This window comes from Capsella rubella, unplaced genomic scaffold, assembly GCF_000375325.1.
Source record: "Capsella rubella cultivar Monte Gargano unplaced genomic scaffold, Caprub1_0 scaffold_5, whole genome shotgun sequence".
Lineage (NCBI taxonomy): Eukaryota > Viridiplantae > Streptophyta > Magnoliopsida > Brassicales > Brassicaceae > Capsella > Capsella rubella.
The window spans coordinates 7,348,514-7,371,977 of record NW_006238919.1 but is presented as its reverse complement, the minus strand read 5'-3'; the positions used below and the strand labels follow the sequence as shown (position 1 = coordinate 7,371,977).

Below are 23,464 nucleotides of genomic sequence, written 5' to 3'. Positions count from 1 at the left end.
TAATAATAATCCATTTTTTTAAGTAAGAAACGCTCCTGACGAACAAAAAAAAAAGAAACGTCCCATTTTTTAAATTTCGAATGAAAAAAAATCAACACAATATCAAACTAAAAATAAATAAATAAAAAAGAATAAATCCGTTAACTCATTCTATATAAAATCAGTCCTCTTCTTACTTTAGTCACTCACTCTTCTTCACATTTTCCAAAAAAACCCTAAATCCCGCTCCTTCTTCCTCGAGATTTCAATCTCTGTTCCTCCGCTTCCTACTTGTGAAAATGCGTGAGATCCTTCACATCCAAGGTGGTCAATGTGGTAACCAGATCGGTGCCAAGTTCTGGGAAGTGGTTTGCGCCGAACACGGCATAGATCCAACCGGTAGGTACACCGGAGACTCAGATCTGCAACTCGAGCGTATCAATGTCTACTACAACGAAGCTAGCTGTGGTCGATTCGTTCCTCGTGCTGTGCTTATGGATCTGGAGCCTGGAACCATGGATAGTCTCAGATCTGGTCCCTATGGTCAGACCTTCCGTCCTGATAACTTCGTTTTCGGTCAGTCTGGTGCTGGTAACAACTGGGCTAAGGGTCATTACACCGAAGGAGCTGAGCTCATTGATTCCGTACTCGATGTTGTTCGCAAAGAAGCTGAGAACTGCGATTGTCTCCAAGGTACTAATAATTCCGCTAGATCTGGTGCTGATTTTGCTTTCGTTCAAGTGTTTTTGGTGATACTGTGGTTTTGAACTGTTGGATTTTGGGTTTGCAGGGTTTCAGGTTTGTCATTCACTAGGAGGAGGAACTGGATCTGGTATGGGAACGCTTCTGATTTCCAAGATCCGTGAAGAGTACCCAGATCGAATGATGCTTACATTCTCCGTGTTCCCTTCGCCTAAGGTTTCTGACACTGTTGTTGAGCCTTACAACGCTACTTTGTCTGTTCACCAGCTTGTTGAGAATGCTGATGAGTGCATGGTTCTTGACAATGAGGCCTTGTACGACATTTGCTTCAGGACTCTGAAACTCACTACCCCTAGCTGTAAGTCCTTCTATCATTCATGGTCGCATTGGTGCTGTTCTTCTAAGTTCTAGTTAAGTTGATTCAGCTAGATGCCTTCTTTTGTATGGTTGATATGGATTGTCTAGATGGTGAATATGATTTTAGCATCAGAAATTGTTATGTTACCCTTTTCAGTGGTTTGTTCTTTGCCTATGTAATATGCCTCATGTGTTTTGTGTTATTGATTCTGCTAATTGATCCCTGGTTATCTGCATCTGTGACATCACCACTTACAAATCCTTATCGCTATTCTCTAATCTTCTTGGCATTATACTTTCTTTGTCATTTACGTCTTCCTTCTCTGTCTGCAGTTGGTGACCTGAACCATTTGATATCTGCTACAATGTCTGGTGTTACATGCTGTCTTAGATTCCCTGGTCAGCTCAACTCTGACCTCCGTAAGCTTGCTGTGAATCTTATCCCATTCCCTCGTCTTCACTTCTTCATGGTGGGTTTTGCTCCTCTCACCTCAAGAGGGTCTCAGCAATACCGTTCCCTCACAGTCCCTGAGCTCACCCAGCAAATGTGGGACTCCAAGAACATGATGTGCGCTGCTGACCCAAGACACGGACGCTACCTCACAGCCTCAGCCATGTTCCGTGGCAAGATGAGCACAAAAGAAGTTGACGAGCAGATGCTGAACGTGCAGAACAAGAACTCTTCCTACTTTGTTGAGTGGATCCCAAACAATGTCAAATCAACAGTCTGTGACATCCCACCTACTGGTCTAAAGATGGCCTCCACTTTCATTGGCAACTCAACATCGATACAAGAGATGTTTAGGCGTGTGAGTGAGCAGTTCACAGCTATGTTCAGGAGGAAGGCTTTCTTGCATTGGTACACAGGTGAAGGAATGGACGAGATGGAGTTCACAGAAGCAGAGAGCAACATGAACGACCTTGTTTCAGAGTACCAGCAATACCAAGACGCAACTGCAGATGAAGAAGGCGAGTACGAGGAGGATGAGGAAGAAGAAGGAGAATACCAACAGGAGGAGTACTAATTGTACGTACCCCCTTTAACCAGAAACCAAATTAGTCATATGCTCATCTGTTTTTTATTTTATTTTCTTTTTCTTTTGAAAATGAAAACCTCAACTACCAGTTGCAGGTTTTTAGTGCTTGTATTGTTGACAACTCTTTGATCCTTTTAGACTTTATGGTGTGTTGTTTGTGTACTTTGTTCTTAAACTTGGTTCGGTCTTCTTTCTTCCCACTTTCGTTTGAATCTTCTATCAATTAATGACTCTAGGCTCTAGGCCTCTAGCCATGATTGTTTTTTGATTTACCTTTCTTATTTTGAAGATTTGAAATCCAGATTTATGATTAAAATACCCGAAAATCATGAAAAAAATGATTACCGACTTTAGTTAGGTTCAAGTTAAGGTTTGCTAGACCAGTTTTAACATTTTGTTCGGATCAAGGGGATGTATATGAACGGGACCATTTACTACGGGGGCTGTAGGAGGGACATAGATTCCAGGGTTAATTCTATAATTGTGTGTTTTGATGTTAGATTTGAAACGTTCAACATCATCAAAGTACCAGAGGCTTTTGAGAAGCTTTGGACTTGTTGGTCTACCAGGGATAAAATTCTGATAAACTACAGAGACCTCGTAAGGGTAGTTTTCGAATGTGGGTTGTGCAAGATGCTGAGAATGAGGAATGGTCCATAGACACTTTTCATTTGCCTCAGTCTGCTGATGGTCTTGACTTCAACGTCATGGATACCTTTTATACTGGCGAGATTTGTCTAGTTCCATGAGAATTGTCCGATCCTTTTCGTCTTTTCTTCTACAATTTGAGGACGAGTAGCATGAGAAGTGTCACAATTGAAGGACTGCCTATTTCCGAGTTCAAGACAAAGCCAGTACTCCGTAATATTTATGTGACTGTTTCGGATCATTACGAGAGCTTCGTGTCTTTGAAACCCTCAAGTTAGTTTCCATGACGGTCAGCTAAACCGGATTAAATGATCCGAACAGAAATGGAAACCAACCCTACCGGTAATAGATCCGGTTAGAATATGAGGATCACATGTTTAATTAAACTGACTTGACTGCGGTTTCTTAGAATAGAGATATGGCAGATTTTGGAGAATTGATAAGTTTGTTTAAACCATTTCTAGATTTCTAAAAGAAATCAATATAGTCACTCGAATCATTTACTTTCCTAAGAATAAAAGGCGTGAACCTTGCCGTTCTCGTGGTACGTACTATAACTACTAGATACTTGTTTATTGTTTGACCGTCACTAAATTATTGCTATGCTCAAGATATACAACATCTATTTTATTAATTGCTTTGTCAACGAAGATGCCTAGTTTTTGTAATCTTCTTAATTATATTTCGCAATTTCTTAATTTTGATAAGGCATAGCTAAAGTCTAGAGACGACTTCGATAACAGTTCTATAAAAGAGAAAACACACATACATTATGCATGCCTGGTTATTACAAATTTACAAAAAAAAAAACTGTTTATAAGATATTCATATTTATAAGATAACACATTAATATACGTTATACTTATTTTGTTTATGATCATTGAAAATTCACCTTTAATGGACAGAATTTGTTATCAAATAAATTTGTGGTTCAAAATTTGTTATCTATAACAACTACAATAACACAAGAAAAAAAAAAGTGGTATATTCCTTAAAATTGGCTTTGGAATTTTACGTGGTTCATAATAATTTTAAAAACTTAACACATTCATGAAATTGTGGATTCAATTTTGTGAATCTTTTTGTAACCTAAGAACATAAATTCGACTTAAACCAAAATGAATTACGTACTACAATTTAAAGCCAACCATGAACATACAAAGGAAACATTTTTTTTTTTTTTTTAAGTTCTTTATAAGAAAAGAAAAGAACACAAATTTGTTCATCAAACGCATCCCGACGACGGGAGAAGCCCGACTGTTTTCCGTTCATCGGAACTTGTCTTCTTAAAAGCAGTGCTTCCGAAGAAAAAGAAACCCACGGCGTATCCAGCTATAGCGGCGATGAAAACGCCTGCGTTAAAAGACATAACAGCGAGCATTACCAAATACGAGAGACCAGTCTTGAGCGTATACACGACGGTCTGAGCCACCCCAGCGGCGCGGCTGGTGGAGCCATCAGCACGGAGGAAGCGAGAATGAGCGAGCCACTCGACAATCACGGCGAGAAAGAAGACAACGACGAGACATAACACGTACATGCTGGAGCTAGTCCCGGGCCAGCCGGAGAAGAGAACCTCCGTGTTCTTGCCCCAGAAGAAGGTCATGTGCATCATCATCATATGTGGTTTTGTATGATTCGACATAGATGATGATGATGGTGATGGTGGTGGCATGTTATGCATGTTATCGTGATCCATGATACGTATAAAAGGTTTATGATAGCTAGATTTTGTTCTTAGGTACAGAAGTTTTAAGAGAGAATCGTTTTGTATTTATAATTGTAATTTTCTTTGAATGTATATGTGTTGTAGTTGTAGTACTGTACGTAGTACAAGTACATCATTGTTTGACTTGTTAAATTTTTTTGTTTGTGTAGTACAAACATTTGTTATATTTTAGATACTCCCCTAAATAGATTTCCAAAAGAGAGAAAAACTGATAAATCCTAAATATATGTTTACCTTATTTTCATGATACAGCTGCAATTCATGCCTCTTCGTCTAATGATCGAGAACCTCTTTTTTAAAACCAAAACTATTCCAAAACTAAACTAAATATACCGAACTAAACCAAATTATATATATTACATAAACCGAATTTAACTAGAGAAACCCAAAAAATCGATTCAATTCGGTAGAATTTCATTACCGAAATTTACCTAAACTCGAACCAAACCGATTTGATTTTTTTTGCTTAGTTAATTTCAGACCAAGTGTTAGTAACCGAATCAAACCAGCAGAAAACCGAATTTGATTCGGTTACAAGAACTCGCAGGCCTAGTCAATGGCCCAATATATATTTCTTAAATCTTTGGGCTAAAGACTAAACCACAAGGGAATAAAAACCACAACGAAGTAGCCGAAGAAACGGAAGAAGAAGCCATTTGACTCATACGACGACGTATCGATACAAAGCCTAAAAAGTACTAAAAAGGTTTGGTACCTTGTGGTTCACGTTTCTCATCATTACCTGCCCGTCGTTTTCCTCACCGGATACGACACGACATACTTAGCTTCGACGCTACACACATTTCCCACACAGTCTCTCTCAAAGTAACACAAATATTAAGCTTATAACCTTTCTTTAGTTATTAATAAATTTTAATTTCTCTCAAAATTCTCTAGCTTTAAAGTTGATGGCAATTTCCAACGGCGCCGTGGAGTTTCTCCGGCGACGGCTCCTCCCAACGACACTTATCCACGTCACGGCTCTGGACGGCATCGTTAACGTTAATTCCCTCTTCTCACTTGCTCTTTTTCTCGGCCTCACCACAAGCGGAAACATCACTTTCCCTGTTTCATCCTCTGAAGCCAAGAACCAACATCTCCGTCGATGTATCGCCGCAAAAGGCAACGCATTAGCGGAGAGGTTAGTCTCAAGCCATGTTTACTCCTTCAGCTTCTTCCTCTTCTCCAGCCTCATCGCTATGTCTCTCAAGCAAGCAATCAGAACAACAACAACAACAACAACGAGTGAGAACGTTGTGGTGGAGGAGGAGCCGCGTGTGTTGAACGCAGGAGTCGGACGCGTTAACTTGGCAGCCTTGAGGGTTGGGATCGTTGCTTCGTGTGTTGCGTCGGTTTTGGGATGTGGGTTCTTGACAATGGCGTTAGTGGATCTTGTTCAGCTCAAACTTGGACCTTTGGAATGTAAGAGAAGCTTTCATGCTCTTGCTGCTATTGTTCCTCTTGTTGTACTTGTTCCTTCTGCACTTGTTATCTATGTGTTTCTTGTGCTTTACGTGTTTATTTTTTAACTCTCTTTTGGGTTTGTACAGTTTCGTGTTTGTTAGGTTTGAGTTTCAGATTCGATCAGTTCTGTAGTCAGAGAGAATCCTCTGTTATTTATACTCGAGTTTCAGGATTCTAAATGTTTTTATGAAGTACAAAGTTCTAATCTTTTGTTTAACATTAGTGAGAGAGACAAGCATGACATCATTAGTATTGTTCCTTATCAACTTGATGCTCTTCTTCTAGAGAGACGCCTCAGTTGGGAACACTCTAATAATATAGTGAACCTAAGAAAATGGCGAGATGGGGGAACTGTTAGAAGGGAAACAAACAAAGACATAGAAGTTGTAACTAAATCATTTGGTTGAGGAATATACCTTGCCACCAGTTTCCTCTTGAGGCGTCCGAGGAGTTGGTATCAGTGTTGTCTCTGTCCTGATCCTTGTTAATCTGAATGATTCAAACATTTTGTAAAGTCAAAAGGTTTTGTCTATTTTCTTTGAAATAGTCAAACATCAAAGTGACATGAATCATGTAGGAACGGATGGATCATGGATGATGACTCACTGTAGGATAAGTATGGTTCTGTGTGGATTGAGAGTAAACATCTTGACCACCGTAGTAAAGAGAAGAACTCAGATTGCAGGTTGAAGTGTTTTTACTTTTTTCTGTGAAGAAACCAACAAAACCAACGAGAGAGTATATTCATTAGACAACTCGGATTGGGATTGTTGTCTTGACTAGACAACGGTGAATCTCAAATCAAAAATGAAAAGCCACTCTTGGCATGAGGTAGCTAAGTTTTCAAGATTGTTTATGATGGATGAAGAAAACAGAGTAATTTGGAAATTCTTCTGAATTTTTGATTAGTTTCATGAATTGAGAATCACTTTAGACCAATCTTGATTGAGTTCTTCATGTTCTTGACTTACTTAGTACCAAACCAAATGAAGCAACTTGAGCCATTTTTTGAAATAAAGAATGAGTAATTTTGGAGATGAATCAGAACGTTTTCTAACAAAACTTGGCTTAGTATAAAGCAAAAGTAACCATATTGATTCAAGAAGGGAAACAAGTTTTTTTAAGGCCTGATGAAACAAATCCGAAGACAAAATACAGTTGGAGAAAGGCTTATCCACTGACCTAAGGACCCATGTTTGGAGCTTAGGATGTTTCTTGATGTTCCCTTTAAACACACAAAAACAAAAATGGAAAAGGATGAATGAATTTCAATAACCAATCAGAAAAAAGTAACAAAAGGAACTAGCTATAAGAAGAGGGTATGGTAATAGAACCTTGGAGGGAGGAGGGAAAATGGAGTTGAAGTTGGCAGAGGAAGTAGATTCCTTGGGGCCAAAGAGTTGAGCCGTGAAGGAAGAAGAAGACGGTGATGATCCAACTCGTCCTTTACCCTCCATTACTAAGAGAATTATGTTACTGACTAATCACTTAGAAGAAACGAAAAGATAAGATGATTAAGAATGTAGAAGAAGATAGTATGTTAAGGTGTGTTGCCACAACAAGATCATGGGTGTATATATAGACAAATAGACAATGCTACAAATGCTAATATGAGAATTTGAAAAGAAGAAAATACAAAAATCTCAACCTTTTACCGCTTTTAGATTTAGTCCCCACCACTACTATTTAGTCAATTTGGTTTGCTATTGTGGATTTACCAATTTTTATGCAATTCAATATTTTTCCTCGTCAAATGATTCTTTGATATATTTTACCAAAGTTTATATTTTTATATACGAAAAGATATGTATTCATAGAGAAAAGATTTACATCTTCTATAAGTTTCAACCTTTCTTGATCACAAAGAGCCAAGCACAACTATAATTGAGCTTCTTTAATCTACTTGTGACTTAACAGTATTTTCAAAAAAGAAGATTTTGGCCGAAGATCTTAACATCATTTTCATAGATAGATTTCGCCAGTAATGTCACATTAATAAAGAATGGTCAAATGTCTTTGATCCCAAACTAAACTTGTTCTTCTTGTCCCGTCAAGTGGATGATGCCATAATGTATTTTCTTGCTTTTTCAACAAGGTGAGGATTTGGTTATGTATGATAAAAAAAAATTAAGGTACTCAAATGGGGATGTCTTTACCTTTTGGGGATCAATAATATGGATCATATTGAGAACCAAAAACGTGAGCGGCAGGATTCGAACCTGCGCGGGCAAAGCCCACATGATTTCTAGTCATGCCCGATAACCACTCCGGCACGCCCACAAGGACAAGAATCATTCTAACAAGTCAACAATAATAAATTTGTATATAAGTTGTTCATCATGAAGTATGAATGATAAGAGGAACCCTTCAACAACATGAGAGGCCATAGGTACATGTGGAAAAAAAGTTTGTCAACTTAGAATCTTTGCTATAAAAGATGATGGAATCCACAAAGTTCTCGGGTCTTTGACTAATCTTATGAGAAGCATCAGAACAAGGAATAGGAGTCACTACATAAAGATGATGGATTCACAAAAGTTCGGTCTTTGCCTAATGTTATGAAGCATCATATCATACCAAGGAATAGAAGTCGCTACATAATATAGCTCTATGGTCGTTGTGTTACGCCTTGATGTGGCTAAACTACTAAGCTCTCATATTCTGGTTAGAATGAATGAAAAAGCAAAGTGTTGCACACACAACAACAACAACAACAAAAGAAAGGTATCCATATAAGATTCTTTAAGCGACTCTGGTGTGGGCATTTTTTAGATACAACAAAGCAATTATGCAAAGAGACAATAAGATCAGCAATACAATATGATGTTTTGAGCCACACAGAGCGTTAATTAAGGGTTAATGCGCATATCATACAAAGCACGTGAGTCGTGACGGCATGTGTCAGTCATACTACCAGGTACCAGCTAAAACAGTAAGTATAACATACTATGACCAAATTAAAGCATATATAATATTTTGTTCCCAACCCATATTTGTTAGCAAACAATCAATAAATAATAACACAAACTGCCAAAATTATCTTTAATTATTTACTATTCTATTCCATAATTTGTAAGTTGTAACGTTCCATTTTGAAAATTTCGAAAAGAAGATAAAAACAAAAATCACAGAAAAAGAATTATCAAAGAAAAAGAAAGAGATAAAAAATAAAACAAATAAATCAGTTAAGTCCTTTCTATATAAAAACACTCCTTTTCTTTGTTAGTCACTCACTCTTCTTCACATTTTCCGAAAAAACCCTAAATCCCGCTCCTTCCTCTTCGAGATTTCCTTCTCTGTCTTGCGAAAATGCGTGAGATCCTTCACATCCAAGGTGGTCAATGTGGTAACCAGATCGGTGCCAAGTTCTGGGAAGTGGTTTGCGCCGAACACGGCATAGATCCAACCGGTAGGTACACCGGAGACTCAGATCTGCAACTCGAGCGTATCAATGTCTACTACAACGAAGCTAGCTGTGGTCGTTTCGTTCCTCGTGCTGTGCTTATGGATCTGGAGCCTGGAACCATGGATAGTCTCAGATCTGGTCCCTATGGTCAGACCTTCCGTCCTGATAACTTCGTTTTCGGTCAGTCTGGTGCTGGTAACAACTGGGCTAAGGGTCATTACACCGAAGGAGCTGAGCTTATCGATTCCGTACTCGATGTTGTTCGCAAAGAAGCTGAGAACTGCGATTGTCTCCAAGGTACTAATAAATCCGCTAGATCTGGTGTTGATTTTGCATTCGTTCAAAGTGTTTTTTTGGTGATACTGTGGTTTTGAACTGGGTGGTTTCAATTTGTAGGGTTTCAGGTCTGTCATTCCCTAGGAGGAGGAACTGGATCTGGTATGGGAACGCTTTTGATTTCCAAGATCCGTGAGGAGTACCCAGATCGAATGATGCTTACATTCTCCGTGTTCCCTTCGCCTAAGGTTTCTGACACTGTTGTTGAGCCTTACAACGCTACTTTGTCTGTTCACCAGCTTGTTGAGAATGCTGATGAGTGCATGGTTCTTGACAATGAGGCCTTGTACGACATTTGCTTTAGGACTCTGAAACTCACCACCCCTAGCTGTAAGTCCTTCTATGAGATGCCTTCTGTTGTATGGTTGATATGATTGATACTGTTCTTCTAAGTTTTAGTTAAGTTGATTCCACTCTTTCCTCTGTGAGATGCCTTCTTTTGTATGGTTGATATGGATTGTCTAGATGGTGAACACGATTTTCGCATCAGAAATTGTTTATGTTACGCTTCTCATTGGATTGTTCTCGCCTATATGATATGCCTCATGTGTTTTGTGTTATTGGTCCTGTTTAATGATCCCTGGTTATCTGCATTTGAGTTATCACAACTTACAAATCCTTGTGGCTATTCTCTTATCTTCTTTGCATTATGCTTTCTTGTTATGTGTCATGTATATAGCTGCTAGCTAATTCTTGTAACATTAGGGGATTTGCAGAATGCAGTGACTTTATAGGAGAGCTTTTTATATATTTGTTTTCTGCTATGCTCTATGGCACTCACTTACATCTTCGTTATCTGTCTGCAGTTGGTGACCTGAACCATTTGATATCTGCTACCATGTCTGGTGTCACATGCTGTCTTAGATTCCCTGGTCAGCTCAACTCTGACCTCCGTAAGCTTGCTGTGAATCTTATCCCATTCCCTCGTCTTCACTTCTTCATGGTGGGTTTTGCTCCTCTCACCTCAAGAGGGTCTCAGCAGTACCGTTCCCTCACAGTCCCTGAGCTCACCCAGCAAATGTGGGACTCCAAGAACATGATGTGCGCTGCTGACCCAAGACACGGACGCTACCTCACAGCCTCTGCCATGTTCCGTGGCAAGATGAGCACAAAAGAAGTTGACGAGCAGATGCTGAACGTGCAGAACAAGAACTCTTCCTACTTTGTTGAGTGGATCCCAAACAATGTCAAATCAACAGTCTGTGACATCCCACCTACTGGTCTAAAGATGGCCTCCACTTTCATTGGCAACTCAACATCGATCCAAGAGATGTTTAGGCGTGTGAGTGAGCAGTTCACAGCTATGTTCAGGAGGAAGGCTTTCTTGCATTGGTACACAGGTGAAGGAATGGACGAGATGGAGTTCACAGAAGCAGAGAGCAACATGAACGACCTTGTTTCAGAGTACCAGCAATACCAAGACGCAACTGCCGATGAAGAAGGTGAGTACGAGGAGGATGAGGAAGAGGAAGGAGAATACCAACAGGAGGAGTACTAAATAAGTGTACCCCCTCGAAATTAGTCATTTGCTTATCTTTTTTTTCTTTCTTTTCTTCTTTTGAAAATGAAAACCTCAACTACCAGTTGTAGGTATGTAGTGCTTGTATTGACAACTCTGGATCTTTTTAGACTTATGGTGTGTTGTGTGTGTACTTTTGTTCTTAAATTTGGTTTGCTCTTCCTTGTTCCCTCTTTCGCTTGAATCTTCTATTAATCATTGTCTAGCCACCACTATTTAGTTAATTTTGGCTGCTTTTTGGATTTACCAAGTTCGGTATTTGACTAATATTATGAACTATGAAGCATCAGAAGGAATAGAATTCGCAACATAAAGATGACAGATTCACCAAAAGTTCAGTAGATGTCTAAAATTATGAAGCATCATAACAAGGAGTAGAAGTTACTACATAATCTGAGTCTTTTGTCTAACTATCTAAGTCGTTTGTCTTGTGATACAGTTTGTTTAGCCACTTGCAATATCTACAGATACTTCTTCAAGATCACACCTTTTGGATCTTGATCAAGATAGACTTCCCCTGCCCAATGCACGCAAGCTACGGATGAATAACATTCGCAAACATTTCCCGTGTCTCCGCTGTGCAATTCAAGACTACGAGTGATCTACAATTATATTAACTACTTTAAATTGCCAAAAGACTAAAACTTTATAAGTGGAGAGAAACACTATTCCAATTTTGAGAAACACTGAGAAAGTCTGATATAGAAGAGTAGAGTTATGTGCATACACACCTCAGCATCTACCAAATATCTCTTCGGGTGGATCATAAGCATGTTTCTCAGGGAACAACTCTTCGAAATCTTTCTTCACTTTGTTTCTGAGAAGGGGATGCGGTAGAAGCCCCTTCAACAGAACCCTAAACGGCAACTCCTCCGGCGGATCTGGAGACTTCAACATGTCTTCATACACATTCATGGCATCAGCGGGACATCCGTCTCTCAAAAATCCTCTGATAACCTCTGTATAAGTCTGAGAATCAGGAAAGAGGTTTTCTTTCTTCATTTTCTCCCACAACCCCATTGCTTCGTCCATTCTTTTACTTTTTGCTAAGGATACTATAAGGTCCTTGTACATAAACACATCAGGTTGGTACCATTCCTGCTTCTGAATCACCTCGAACATCTGTAATAAGTTGAAAAAGCCAATCATCAACAACCAAGAGAATATACGTATAAGATCTATAAGAACGGTCTAAACCTTAAGCATACAACTACACTGATGTTAGCTCTGTTGAGGCATTTCATCGAACAGTTCATGAGCACACTATGAAACTCTGTATCTACCCAAAATTCACATCAAATTTGTAGAACAGAAACACATAACGTTGCAATTAAACAGAAACACGATCGTAGTAATCAACAGAGCTCAAGCATCCCCCGCAAACATGGAATCAAACTTAAGATAAGCCAAAACAGAAACAATGCAAAAAACAAAATCCTGAAAGACCCAATAGAAATGGTGACGTAAAGAACTCACCTTGATGGCTAAGGCAGTCTCTTCCTGTCGTTCAAGCTCTCCGATAACAGCCAACATATCTAATTTCAACAATCTGAGAACATGTGTCTTTATAAACTTCTGCAGCTTCTCGTCGTCTTCTTTCAATCTCTTGAGACCCAGAATCACGAAAAGGGCTTCTTTCCCGATCAGTTTCTTCCCTCTCCAGAGAGGACCTCTTGGTCTCCCGTCATGGAACCGAGAAACAAACACCGTGAAAGGCTTCGGCAGAATCGGGTGAAGTAGCGTTTTGGGTTTTAGATTCGAGAATGAAACTCGAAGAATTGAAGGGTTTGTAGTAAGTTTCTGGAAGAAGATCGATGCGAAAGGTGAGATTTTTCGCGAGAAGACGCGACTTGCTAACATCTCCCGGTCGTAATAAGACTCTCAAATGTCTGAACTTTGAATCGACTCTCCGACTCTCTCCCCTGTATCACATATAAAACACACAACGGTAGTGAAACCTAAAAACGACAGTGTTTTGAGGACTTCTCATTGGACTTCTTACTAAAACGCTATCGTTTTTGCCAAGACTCGTCGATACATTAATCATTCTCCAAATTAAAATCAAAACTCACAAAACAATTTTGAATTTTAGAACCAATTAAACTTTAATTTGAAGAAGCAAATATAATCCGATAAGATGTTTAGAATTATTATGGGTGAAGTAACCAGAAACATCCTAAACAACATACATATCACGAACAGTAAAAACTAACAATCATATATAGAGAAACGAACTAGTTCTGACTCCATCAGTTCGCAGCATAAACAACAATGGGGCTTCTCACAGAGTGGACACCATCAGACCATATCAGGTGTGCGGACACAAGATTGTCAGCTTCGGGACCTGTCCCTGAAACAGTCACCGTGAAGGACTTCTTCTCGTGCACAGACTTCATAAACAAGACTTCTGGAACCACCTTGACTTTAAGTTTAGATCCCACTACCTTTGCTTTGTAAGTGGCTGCCTTACCTTTACGAACGTTAGTGACTGTTCTATAGAAAGTCAGCTTGAACGGCTTTGACGCCGAGACTTGAGCAGTCATCGAAGGATAGTTTAGGTTTCGGGGTAACGATTTAGTTTGTTCTTTAGTGCAAATGCTGCCATCACCGGAGATGAGTCTTAGTTTCTTTCCAGTGTAGTTCAAGCCACAGAGAAAGGCAATGTGGTCGGATTTACTAGCTTCATAAACGAGTCCAGGATGAATTGCAGCTATCGGATCGACATGGCCTGCTCCGTAAGCAAACTCAGCCATCTGATTAAATGGAGAAGTAGATGCATTCATTGGCCAAGCTACAAGAAACCCATCAAAAACAGAGTATTTTAAGTTTTCTTGCAATACAAGAAAGTGATGTTGTAGAGTAAAAAACAAACAAACAGAGTGATTGTTATTTTGCTTACCGGTAGTCATGATGGCAGACTGAATCATGGAAGGAGACCAGCGTGGGTGAAACGTTTTTAGGTATGCGGCTACACCAGCAACATGCGGACAAGACATTGAAGTTCCGGTTTCAACAGAGTACTTTACATGTCTTGTGTCTGATAAGCTTGGTGGTACATCAGGAGAATAAGCAGCGATGATCTCTGATCCAGGCGCTGTTATATCTGGCTGCAAATCAAATTCATCATTTAGTCAGACACAATAAAATGTTAGAATGAGAGCTACAAGTAACCTAGCTTTTCTCTGTTTCTATATATACCTTCAAAATATCAGGAATGATTGTGTTTGGACCACGAGAAGAGTAGGAAGCAACAATGGGAGCTCTCTGATTAAAGATAGTCTCACTTCTCAGAACAGCTGCTTTAGGGTTCCTGGCCAAAAGATAAAAGTAAAATAACGATCGAGCAATAAGATAAGAGTATTTGTAAAGAAATATATCAAGAGAAAGAGAGATGGGATTTTACTTTGTTGAGTTCACATAGGAGAGAAGAGTGTTGTATTTTTTCTCCGATAGAACAGAGACTGGAAAAGAGAAGATCATTGCAACCTCTGCGTATTGGCTCTTAACAATGGATGCAACGGCTCCCATATCTTTAGCTACTTCAGGATTTTGCACTGAATCGCATAACACAATCTTTCCTTTCACAAGTTTACTGTCTAGACATCCTGGTGAGCAGAGCCTGAAACGACAAAATACCATTTTAAACCTGCTATGTGAAGAAGAGCAAAATAGTTACCAAGATAAAATGTTTAATTTCTTGGAGTGGAAGTTACCTGGCGGCATCATCACTACAAGTACTTGTAGCTGATTTTCCATGTACTATAGGGTACTTGGTTCCGTTAAGATCAAACGTATTCACTGATCTTCCCTGTTGGCACAACAATCATTAACGTTTAAAGAGGACAACATATGTACCATAATGATTGTGAAGATTTTGTTTCTTGGTACTCACGACAATTGTCTTGCCGTTTCCTAGAACAATCTTGGTGACAAACGCGCGGTTTGTATTACTAGCAGCAACAGTGAAGATCCAAGGCGCAACGCTTGCGACTGAGCTAGGTTCTGGACCACTGTTTCCTGCGGAATTCACTGTGAGGATTCCCTTCCCCATAGCATGGAAAGCCCCGATCGCAATCGGGTCAGCCTCGAATGGCGAACCGTTATCCCCACCGATGGAGATGGAAATGAGGTCTACCTTGTCCGCTATGGCATCGTCAAACGCGGCTAGAATCCCGTCAGTGGTGCACCCACTGGCGCCAGGGTTACATACTTTATAAACCGCTATTCTTGCAGCTGGAACGCCACCTCTCGCGGTTCCATTACCGAGTCCGTAAAAGCTCACGTGCTTCACAGCGTTTCCAGCTGCCGTGGATGCTGTGTGCGATCCATGTCCCATGAGGTCCCTTGCTGAGTCAGGATACTGTGTGTAGTACCGTGCTCCAATAAGCTTGCTGTGTACAGAAACAAGATAGTTCACATTCCATATTACCACTTTTGCAATTGACAAACTTGTAACGCAGTTAATCAGTTTAAAGGGGTTTTTTTATACTTGTTGCAAGTGAAGTTCTTGCCACCTTCACAAACACCTTTCCATTTCTTAGGAGGAGGACCAAAGCCTTTGCCGCTGAAGCTCTCCGATTCAGGGTAGACTCCACTATCGATAACACCGATGATTGTATCGCTCTCTATGAGATTGTTTCGTCTTGCCCTTTTGCCTTCTTTGAGGCCCATGAAACTCCACGACGACGTTGTTTGGAGCTTCAGTTTCTTGCTAGGAAACACAGACACAACTTCGTCCATACCTTAAATAAAATAACAAAACAATTAAAATCATATTATTGCATAGAGAAGATTAGTAATTTGAGTAAGAGAGTATTGGACTTACTTGCTAGTATCTCTCTTTCGGATTCGGTTAGCCGAGCAGCGAATCCGTTGAAACTCCTTTTATAAGTCCTAACCAAACGATCCTCGATCGAACTAGAAAATTGATATATTTGTTAGAGAAACTATATAATTTTGTTCGTTAGACATGAGACCATATACACAAATAATCACATTAACATTCTCATCTATAAAAAATTGAATTAATTCATTGCACCTTTCGCCTATGACATCTTGAAGAATACTAGCGTGATGGGACATTGGCATGTAATCAACACGAGCAGGGAGTGCACCCATGTATACTATATACACCTATAGATATCATCATCATCATTATCATGGTTGCTCGTAAGTCAAATAATTCGATCGAACCATGAAATGAATAACTCTTAAGAAAGCATATGGTAAACATTTGTGTAATTTACCTGTTTGTCTTGTTCATTGTCGGCTGCTGCGGCAAAACTCACAAGCGAGGCAAAGACAAAGAGACATGAGAGGAGACAAGAGGAGACATCAGGTTTCGTCATATTTAATTAATTAGCTTAATTAGATGATTTTTTTTTGTTAATGAAGATTGTGAGAGTGAAACGAATTATTTATAGGGAGGTCATTTTTGAACAGGGTCTAAGAACGCAATCAAAGTCCTTAAAGAGATTCTTTCTCTAATTACTAATTACACTTATGGCAATAAGAATGTATATTCAATATTAATGGCTTTGATTGGTACGTTTAATTTGCTACAGTTTCTACTTTCTTGGTCCACTATTCCTTGGTAAAAATAAATAGAAAGAACCTCCTTTGACTTGAAATTTTTCTCATTAATCTCTCAATTAAATTGACTAACCAATGGAAACAAAATATTTAATTAATTTTTATTATGACTTGAAATTGAGTGTTGTGCCAAATTATTTTGGCAGATTAAAATATGTGGGAATGTATATATCCTAAATTCTGTTAATTATGGCAGCTTAATCATGTGAGGCAGGTTCATATCATTTGACCTTACATTAACGAAATATTCTCAACGCTAATGTTTTTTTATTAATTACTTTTCCGGACGATGTATCTAATTTTTCTAGAGATGTAATAAAAAAGTACCGATGAAATTAAGAGCTTTCACCAAAATAGTACAGTATTTAGTGTTTCTGACTACTGTATATGTTTCATCGTTACAACTTTGATCACTCTCTATTTATAATAGTTATTTAGACTTAAGTTTAGACATATTGAAACGAATTAACATTTTAATAATTTGGATTGAAGTTAAAATTAGCAAGCAAATTATATGTATGTATTTGTCTTGTTAATTTTGTCTAAAAATCAATAGCAACAATTGCCTCAAGATTATTAATAACCTAAATTAAACCAAAGAAAGAAGATAATAAAACAATAATTATATATATATAGTCCAAACAAAAACCTAAATTAAAAGTTTACTAATAAGGTAATTTATACTTTTGTTGTTGACTGCTTTATGCTTCTACTACTCCAAGTAATTAGGCAGTGATTTTTAAAAAATACTTCATGATCACCTCCTAATTTCATTATTTTCTACTAATGAACTTGTTCCAACATTTTTCATATTCAATTTTACGTAACTTATTAAGTTATTATCATTACCACACTCGCAACAAAATATATATAACAATCATTGATCTTATATTATTAACGCAATTATATATACTTTTTTTCTTTTCCAATTATACATATAGAAGAACCCTTTGGAACATGCTCTTACTTTTTGCCAGCCTGCTTACGAATCATTAGTTGCCAAATCAGCAAGGTAACTGAAAGTCTTTGTCTTTTTCTCTCGAGCACGACGTCGTTTCTATTCCCTGACACAGATACATATAGACAGATATATATATATATACACATTCACTTTTATTGCTTTTTTTTCCTCATCTCTCTCGAAGAGGAAGAAGACGAAGCCCTCTTCAACAAAATTGAAACAAACAGTTCTTGAGGATTTGGTCTCTTACACCATTGATTGTGAGAGAGAGAACAGTCGTTAAAAGCCTCTTAATCAAAGTTTCTTCCTTTATTAGATCTGAATAAAAACTCGATTTTTTTTGTTTCTTTCTTTTCTCGAATCATCCGCCATTTTGCTTAAAGGGTACACGAATCAGTCTTTCTTATTGTGATTTACTTTATGGGTTCGTCTTAATTTCGTTGGATCTGGGTTTGATTTTGGAGATCACTGACAAAGGTTCTGTTTTTTTTTGTTTTGGGTTCAAATGTGTAGGTTTGATTGCGAGATCGGAGAGAGAGAGAGAGGGAGAAAATGACGCATAGAGTGGATCAGGAATATGATTATTTGTTTAAGATCGTGTTGATCGGTGATTCTGGTGTTGGGAAATCTAATATCTTGTCTAGATTCACCAGAAATGAGTTTTGCTTGGAATCTAAATCTACCATTGGTGTTGAATTCGCCACCAGAACTACTCAGGTGTGATTCGAATTTTTTTCTCTGTTTCTCTCTCTTTAAGTAACACCTCTGTGTGGGAGTATAATTCAGAATATTTGCTGTTAGAATCAGAGAAAAATTTGAAGAGATAGTGATTTAGGTGAGGTGTATATGTTGAGATTCTTAAAGCTGTGATTTTGGGATGGGTTGCTTCTGTTTTTATTAGCTTTGTCTCTTATTCTGATTTCTCTTCTATAGCTATAATGAAGGCTTTCTATTTTCGATGCTAGACATAAATTTACTTGTAGCTTCATGACCCTATTACTGTAGTGTATAATTCAGGTATTTGATAGTTTATTCTTTAGTCTGTTTTGTTTCTTTAAAGGTTGCTTCTTCTTTAGTCCTGTGGTATGGGGTTTTTTGGTGAAAGGTCTTGTCCCCAGTACACTTCAGTTTTTTTCAGTTACTGTGTTCAAAGAGTATATGGAATCCAGTTCTTTTCTCAGCTACTGAAGTATACTGATTTCTCCTTTGTCTTGTTAAATATTTTAACAAAGAGAGAATCTTAGATGTGCTGGCTTTGTGTCATGACAGATGCTTTTCTCATTTTAAGGCTATAAGTGGATGGTCGTGAGAGCCAATTCAAAAGAGAAAAGATTCTCACAGCTTGTCTTCAATAATTTCACTGTATATCTTGATCATTGTTATGATTTGTCATGCGTGACCTTGTCCACCTTTATACCCGCTTAAAGTCAACCAATAAAAGTTTCCAGAAAAAGAATTCTATGATACACTTATGTGGTTGTATGCAAATAGATGCATTGAAAATGTTGGTGTTAATGTTAGTAAGATGGATTTAACAACTCGAGAAATATGTTCTGAACTGTTTTGATTGTTGAAACATTAACATTGGCAATCTTGTTCATAAATCTAGGGGTGCTTCAGTTCCTAAGATCTAACTGGTTTTTACTGTAAATCTCTGTGAATGTATTTTGGATACGCAGGTGGAAGGAAAGACAATTAAGGCTCAGATCTGGGATACTGCAGGTCAGGAGAGGTACAGGGCAATCACCAGTGCTTATTACAGGGGTGCAGTAGGTGCACTTCTTGTCTACGACATCACCAAGAGACAGACCTTTGACAATGTATTGAGGTGGCTGCGTGAACTGAGAGACCATGCAGATTCCAACATTGTGATCATGATGGCTGGGAACAAATCTGATTTGAACCACTTGAGATCTGTCGCTGAGGAAGATGGTCAGAGTTTGGCCGAGAAGGAAGGTCTGTCTTTCCTGGAAACATCAGCTCTTGAAGCAACAAACGTGGAGAAAGCGTTTCAGACCATCTTAGGAGAGATCTACCATATCATAAGCAAAAAGGCACTGGCTGCACAAGAAGCAGCAGCAGCTAATTCCGCAATCCCTGGGCAAGGAACTACAATTAACGTTGATGACACATCAGGAGGCGCGAAACGAGCATGCTGCTCTTCTTAAACTAAAGGTAAACGGGTCGTTTGCGTGTTCCCTCCTCAAAGATTCAAACTTTTGTTTTCACTGGCTTCTCTTCTTTCCAAGTTTTGGCTGATGAAACGTAACTATGCAAGAATATGTAGAATACTTCTGTCTGATTTACTCTGTTTTTAATGCTCTTCTGTTCTGTTGGGGTTTGTGTTCAGTTAAAAGCTTGTGAGATTAGTCAGTAAAGCTTGTTAGTAGTATACTACTTTTATTCTTCTTGCCCTTGGTGTGTTCTCCTCATTTCTGGTTTATAAAAAGATTTTGTTACTGTCTCCGGTTTAGGCTGGTTGGTCTTGGCTTGGTTTAATTGATTCAATGATTATGTATCTAGTTCCAGAATCATTTCTTTATGTAACACACTAGCTCATTTCTAGTTGTTTTCAACCGACCAAACATATATCTTCATCATCATCCTTATCAAGTGACGACGATACAATAGAGAAAATATCAAAAGTAGTGATGGAGAAACTGAGAAAGAAACGTCGTATTAGCCAACTTGCTAAACTAACCAATTCCATTTGCATGCATGAAACGTCATATTAGCCAACGATTGAGTTTTCTATTAAAAATTTCTTTTCGCAACAAACCTAAAGGCCTTTTCTATGATTTTAAATAAATTCCAAAATGCTATACGAAACTTTTAAGTGATCATTTTTAAACCGACAAAATAATTACTATATGTGTAACAGAAAATTGAAAACATGTAAAAAAAACCTAAAAATCTTGTTTTGGATACTTTTTTGAAAGACTCAATAGTGTAATTGAAAATTTTGAATTTCTTGTCCAGAGATGCATATTTCTATTAACTAATTCGTTTTTTTTTTAATTAGCTTATTACGTATAATACTAGAAATAGAGAATAAAGGCAACAGCTTTAAGGTGCCTTGCCCAATGGAGAGATCCCAGATATTGCCATATCATTTTCGGGAAGCGAACCCATCAGAGAAATTACTTGTAAGAAAAACAAAAGGGATCGAGAAGAGAATTCTAAGTTTTAAAAAGGCGACAACTTTTTCTTTTGGGTTCAGATTTTGAAATTTGATATTTTTTTCTTCTTCTCCTTCCGGCCGATCCAATCTTAATCGAAAGATTGAAACTTGAAAGGTGGGTAGTGAGGGAATGGCGCAACAAGGGCAAGGAAGCATGGACCCTGATGTTCTCGACGACATCATTAAGCGTTTACTTGATTACGGAAACCCTAAAGCTGGGACGAAGCAAGCTATGCTCAACGAGTCTGAGATCCGACAGCTTTGCTCCGCCTCTAGAGAGATATTGCTTCAACAGCCCTGTCTTCTTGAGCTCGCCGCCCCTGTTAAGATCTGCGGTATATAATCTCTGTCTCCATTTCCAGCTCCCGGCTTTGTATTTGTATTCTGTTTGTTCGCTTTGGGATCTGATCATTTCATGATTGTGTATCATTTTGTCTTTTAATCAATATTTAGTTTTTTACTGAAAAAGTTTGCATTTTTCTTGGAGGGGATGAGTTTAAGTTTTAAGGGGAACAGAAACGAATAGAATTGAAGTTATGTGGGAATGTTGAATGAGAACAGAGAGAGAGAGAGATGATTAGCATAATCTGGTTGCAGCAGCTAATCTCGTTAGAGAGAAAAGTGAAGGAGAATAATAAGATCATTAAATTGGACCTCATATGATTGAAGAGTAGGGAAGAAATTTTAGTTCTTGAAGCTAAAGGCGCAATCTATATTTTTTAACCAATTGTTGTCACTTGATGATGGATGTGTTTGTTGGGCTTACCCTCTTTTTGGAGTCTTGGAATTTGCCTGAGAGAATCTGGTTATTCGTTAATATGGTATTTGTACGGTCATGTGAGAGGAAGCAAGTTCTTCTTGATCTTTTCTTGTGAAAATGCATTGGTTTCTTTGCTTTTCTTCAAGAAGGTTCTTATGGGTTCGTAGGTTGGTGTGTAACATTTTTCTTTCGGCGATTGATATAATCTAGAAAAATCTTAGAGGCTCGGTTTTATGAGAGAAAGCAAGTTCATTTTTTTATTAGCAGATCTGTGTACTGCTATCTTTGTTTTTCTTAACTGAAATATATTTGATTTGTTCTGGTGATTTCCTAGGTTGATATGTATTTCCTTTGCATTGTTTCAGGTGATATTCACGGCCAATACTCAGATTTATTGAGGCTTTTCGAGTATGGCAGTTTCCCTCCTGCAGCAAACTACTTATTCTTAGGAGATTACGTTGACCGCGGGAAGCAGAGTTTGGAGACTATTTGTCTTATGTTTGCCTACAAGATCAAGTACCCCGAAAACTTTTTTCTCTTGAGAGGAAATCATGAGTGTGCCTCTATTAACAGGATCTATGGATTCTATGACGAATGTAAACGAAGATTCAACGTGAAGCTCTGGAAAGTATTTACAGACACTTTTAATTGTCTCCCTGTGGCAGCTGTCATAGACGAAAAGATACTCTGTATGCACGGTGGACTTTCTCCTGATTTGACCAATGTGGAACAGATTAAGAACATAGAGCGTCCAACTGATGTGCCAGACTCTGGTTTGCTTTGTGACCTTCTTTGGTCTGATCCTAGTAAGGACGTCAGCGGCTGGGGGATGAATGATCGCGGTGTCTCCTACACTTTTGGCGCTGACAAAGTAGCTGAGTTTCTAATAAAAAATGATATGGATTTAGTCTGTCGTGCCCACCAGGTTAAGTATATTGACTACATTTGTATATATGTTTCCTTCAGTTTATTTGTGAAATGAAATCTGCGCTCAAGAAACGTCTATAATGTTCCCGCAGGTTGTAGAGGATGGGTATGAGTTCTTTGCTGATAGACAGCTTGTGACTTTGTTTTCTGCTCCAAACTATTGTGGTGAATTTGACAATGCGGGCGCATTGATGAGTGTCGACGAAAGTTTAATGTGCTCTTTCCAAATTCTTAAGCCTGCGATTAGGAGGCCACGGTTCTTTTAACGAGAAAGAGGTATATACATTAGATTTGAGTGTTTCTCAAAACCGTTGAACTTCCTCTTTGTTTCAGAATCTCAGCTAGCTATGTCAGTTTCCATCTGCAGTATTGTAGTAAAAATTATCACATCTCATATCCTTTTGAAGTCCTTCTTACGGAAAGAAAGGGAGGAGGAGAAAAGGCGACAAAGGATGTTGGTGGCGGATAATTTTGAACCTCCATGAGTATTAAGTATCCGTAGTTGCAAAGGCAACAGTATATATATATCTACATGGTTATCATCTCTGCCACTTCTTTTTAAATGTTGTCTTGTTACCACAACCCAATTTTTTCTTCTGTTTTCTTCTCCTTCTCTGTTCTTTCACATGTCAGAGATACAAATCCTCTCAAGTGTGTATATATACTTTATATGTATATATCGGAATCACACTGCAGGAGCGCTTCTGTTTATAGATTCTTCAAGTACAAAAGAGGGGTCTCTAGAGACTTATTACCAAAAGATGCTGACTAACACTCATATCATCAACCCGATTCAAAACTATCCAAATATGGGCCTGATCCAAAAAAGGCCCATATTGTTACCACGTGATTGGCACGTGTAAACC

The 23,464-nt window shown here is 38.4% G+C and overlaps 9 protein-coding genes and 1 non-coding gene across 15 annotated transcripts; 5 read left to right on the top strand and 5 right to left on the bottom strand.

Annotated features, from left to right (window-relative positions):
- The first annotated feature begins 194 nt into the window (after positions 1-194).
- On the top strand, positions 195-2,275 carry LOC17885061 (tubulin beta-2 chain). The gene is made up of 3 exons (XM_006292686.2): positions 195-672; positions 770-1,039; positions 1,372-2,275. Exons 1-3 carry the CDS (start codon positions 279-281, stop codon positions 2,061-2,063), a joined length of 1,356 nt encoding a protein of 451 aa, XP_006292748.1. The 5' UTR covers positions 195-278; the 3' UTR covers positions 2,064-2,275.
- A 1,435-nt stretch (positions 2,276-3,710) lies between these two features.
- On the bottom strand, positions 3,711-4,476 carry LOC17885391 (copper transporter 2). Its single transcript, XM_006292906.2, has one exon. It carries the CDS (start codon positions 4,420-4,422, stop codon positions 3,949-3,951), a length of 474 nt encoding a protein of 157 aa, XP_006292968.1. The 5' UTR covers positions 4,423-4,476; the 3' UTR covers positions 3,711-3,948.
- An 857-nt stretch (positions 4,477-5,333) lies between these two features.
- Positions 5,334-6,123, top strand: LOC17887142. The gene has a single exon (XM_006291797.2). The coding sequence runs from the start codon at positions 5,361-5,363 to the stop codon at positions 5,979-5,981; it is 621 nt and encodes a 206-aa protein (XP_006291859.1). The 5' UTR covers positions 5,334-5,360; the 3' UTR covers positions 5,982-6,123.
- Positions 5,987-7,428, bottom strand: LOC17885986. 2 transcript variants are annotated; one of them, XM_023782899.1, is made up of 5 exons: positions 7,251-7,428; positions 7,099-7,141; positions 6,523-6,623; positions 6,333-6,405; positions 5,987-6,242 (listed from the first exon to the last, which is right to left on the bottom strand). In XM_023782899.1, the coding sequence occupies exons 1-5, from the start codon at positions 7,371-7,373 to the stop codon at positions 6,226-6,228; spliced, it is 357 nt and encodes a 118-aa protein (XP_023638667.1). In that variant the 5' UTR covers positions 7,374-7,428; the 3' UTR covers positions 5,987-6,225. The 2 variants fall into 2 exon arrangements, with proteins under 2 accessions (XP_023638667.1, XP_023638666.1); XM_023782898.1 differs by having other exon boundaries at positions 5,987-6,405.
- Positions 7,429-8,114: 686 nt separating this feature from the next.
- TRNAS-AGA lies at positions 8,115-8,196 on the bottom strand. The gene has a single exon. It is a non-coding gene; the product is annotated as a tRNA-Ser (tRNA).
- Positions 8,197-9,154: 958 nt separating this feature from the next.
- Positions 9,155-11,348, top strand: LOC17885269 (tubulin beta-2 chain). The gene is made up of 3 exons (XM_006291060.2): positions 9,155-9,619; positions 9,719-9,988; positions 10,465-11,348. Exons 1-3 carry the CDS (start codon positions 9,226-9,228, stop codon positions 11,154-11,156), a joined length of 1,356 nt encoding a protein of 451 aa, XP_006291122.1. The 5' UTR covers positions 9,155-9,225; the 3' UTR covers positions 11,157-11,348.
- Positions 11,349-11,500: 152 nt separating this feature from the next.
- LOC17885286 (protein THYLAKOID ASSEMBLY 8-like, chloroplastic) lies at positions 11,501-13,085 on the bottom strand. Of its 3 annotated transcripts, none has more exons than XM_006291649.2 (3): positions 12,654-13,085; positions 11,909-12,299; positions 11,501-11,779 (listed from the first exon to the last, which is right to left on the bottom strand). In XM_006291649.2, the coding sequence occupies exons 1-2, from the start codon at positions 13,035-13,037 to the stop codon at positions 11,910-11,912; spliced, it is 774 nt and encodes a 257-aa protein (XP_006291711.1). In that variant the 5' UTR covers positions 13,038-13,085; the 3' UTR covers positions 11,501-11,779; position 11,909. The 3 variants fall into 3 exon arrangements, with proteins under 3 accessions (XP_006291711.1, XP_006291712.1, XP_023638106.1); XM_006291650.2 differs by having other exon boundaries at positions 11,501-11,768; XM_023782338.1 differs by having other exon boundaries at positions 11,501-11,753.
- Positions 13,086-13,426: 341 nt separating this feature from the next.
- On the bottom strand, positions 13,427-16,525 carry LOC17884689 (subtilisin-like protease SBT4.5). 2 transcript variants are annotated; one of them, XM_023783225.1, is made up of 10 exons: positions 16,424-16,525; positions 16,216-16,310; positions 16,003-16,094; positions 15,667-15,919; positions 15,073-15,568; positions 14,891-14,985; positions 14,581-14,796; positions 14,376-14,487; positions 14,077-14,284; positions 13,427-13,968 (listed from the first exon to the last, which is right to left on the bottom strand). In XM_023783225.1, the coding sequence occupies exons 1-10, from the start codon at positions 16,523-16,525 to the stop codon at positions 13,427-13,429; spliced, it is 2,211 nt and encodes a 736-aa protein (XP_023638993.1). The 2 variants fall into 2 exon arrangements, with proteins under 2 accessions (XP_023638993.1, XP_023638994.1); XM_023783226.1 differs by lacking the exon at positions 16,424-16,525 and having other exon boundaries at positions 15,070-15,568.
- Positions 16,526-17,894: 1,369 nt separating this feature from the next.
- On the top strand, positions 17,895-20,250 carry LOC17887025 (ras-related protein RABA2c). The gene is made up of 3 exons (XM_006291759.2): positions 17,895-18,114; positions 18,244-18,447; positions 19,410-20,250. Exons 2-3 carry the CDS (start codon positions 18,283-18,285, stop codon positions 19,896-19,898), a joined length of 654 nt encoding a protein of 217 aa, XP_006291821.1. The 5' UTR covers positions 17,895-18,114; positions 18,244-18,282; the 3' UTR covers positions 19,899-20,250.
- Positions 20,251-20,812: 562 nt separating this feature from the next.
- On the top strand, positions 20,813-23,313 carry LOC17885947 (serine/threonine-protein phosphatase PP1 isozyme 5). 2 transcript variants are annotated; one of them, XM_023782470.1, is made up of 4 exons: positions 20,813-21,246; positions 22,037-22,596; positions 22,691-22,874; positions 22,966-23,313. In XM_023782470.1, the coding sequence occupies exons 1-3, from the start codon at positions 21,042-21,044 to the stop codon at positions 22,862-22,864; spliced, it is 939 nt and encodes a 312-aa protein (XP_023638238.1). In that variant the 5' UTR covers positions 20,813-21,041; the 3' UTR covers positions 22,865-22,874; positions 22,966-23,313. The 2 variants fall into 2 exon arrangements, with proteins under 2 accessions (XP_023638238.1, XP_006291377.1); XM_006291315.2 differs by having other exon boundaries at positions 22,953-23,313.
- The last annotated feature ends 151 nt before the right edge of the window (positions 23,314-23,464 follow it).

Bases quoted from the DNA above. Each gene is read 5' to 3' on its own strand.
- LOC17885061 (XM_006292686.2), top strand. From the start codon at position 279: ATGCGTGAGATCCTTCACATCCAAGGTGGTCAATGTGGTAACCAGATC. The intron at 673-769 runs GTACTAATAATT...TTGGGTTTGCAG, and splicing joins GAACTGCGATTGTCTCCAAG to GGTTTCAGGTTTGTCATTCA. The intron at 1,040-1,371 runs GTAAGTCCTTCT...CTCTGTCTGCAG, and splicing joins GAAACTCACTACCCCTAGCT to TTGGTGACCTGAACCATTTG.
- LOC17885391 (XM_006292906.2), bottom strand. From the start codon at position 4,422: ATGGATCACGATAACATGCATAACATGCCACCACCATCACCATCATCA.
- LOC17887142 (XM_006291797.2), top strand. From the start codon at position 5,361: ATGGCAATTTCCAACGGCGCCGTGGAGTTTCTCCGGCGACGGCTCCTC.
- LOC17885986 (XM_023782898.1), bottom strand. From the start codon at position 7,373: ATGGAGGGTAAAGGACGAGTTGGATCATCACCGTCTTCTTCTTCCTTC. The intron at 7,142-7,250 runs GTTCTATTACCA...GTGTGTTTAAAG, and splicing joins TTTTCCCTCCTCCCTCCAAG to GGAACATCAAGAAACATCCT. The intron at 6,406-6,522 runs GTGAGTCATCAT...TGAATCATTCAG, and splicing joins AGAACCATACTTATCCTACA to ATTAACAAGGATCAGGACAG.
- LOC17885269 (XM_006291060.2), top strand. From the start codon at position 9,226: ATGCGTGAGATCCTTCACATCCAAGGTGGTCAATGTGGTAACCAGATC. The intron at 9,620-9,718 runs GTACTAATAAAT...TTCAATTTGTAG, and splicing joins GAACTGCGATTGTCTCCAAG to GGTTTCAGGTCTGTCATTCC. The intron at 9,989-10,464 runs GTAAGTCCTTCT...ATCTGTCTGCAG, and splicing joins GAAACTCACCACCCCTAGCT to TTGGTGACCTGAACCATTTG.
- LOC17885286 (XM_006291649.2), bottom strand. From the start codon at position 13,037: ATGTTAGCAAGTCGCGTCTTCTCGCGAAAAATCTCACCTTTCGCATCG. The intron at 12,300-12,653 runs GTGAGTTCTTTA...AACTTATTACAG, and splicing joins AGACTGCCTTAGCCATCAAG to ATGTTCGAGGTGATTCAGAA.
- LOC17884689 (XM_023783225.1), bottom strand. From the start codon at position 16,525: ATGACGAAACCTGATGTCTCCTCTTGTCTCCTCTCATGTCTCTTTGTC. The intron at 16,095-16,215 runs GTGCAATGAATT...TCAATTTTCTAG, and splicing joins CAAGATGTCATAGGCGAAAG to TTCGATCGAGGATCGTTTGG. The intron at 13,969-14,076 runs GTAAGCAAAATA...GGTTTCTTGTAG, and splicing joins GTCTGCCATCATGACTACCG to CTTGGCCAATGAATGCATCT.
- LOC17887025 (XM_006291759.2), top strand. From the start codon at position 18,283: ATGACGCATAGAGTGGATCAGGAATATGATTATTTGTTTAAGATCGTG. The intron at 18,448-19,409 runs GTGTGATTCGAA...TTGGATACGCAG, and splicing joins TCGCCACCAGAACTACTCAG to GTGGAAGGAAAGACAATTAA.
- LOC17885947 (XM_023782470.1), top strand. From the start codon at position 21,042: ATGGCGCAACAAGGGCAAGGAAGCATGGACCCTGATGTTCTCGACGAC. The intron at 21,247-22,036 runs GTATATAATCTC...GCATTGTTTCAG, and splicing joins CGCCCCTGTTAAGATCTGCG to GTGATATTCACGGCCAATAC. The intron at 22,597-22,690 runs GTTAAGTATATT...ATGTTCCCGCAG, and splicing joins TAGTCTGTCGTGCCCACCAG to GTTGTAGAGGATGGGTATGA.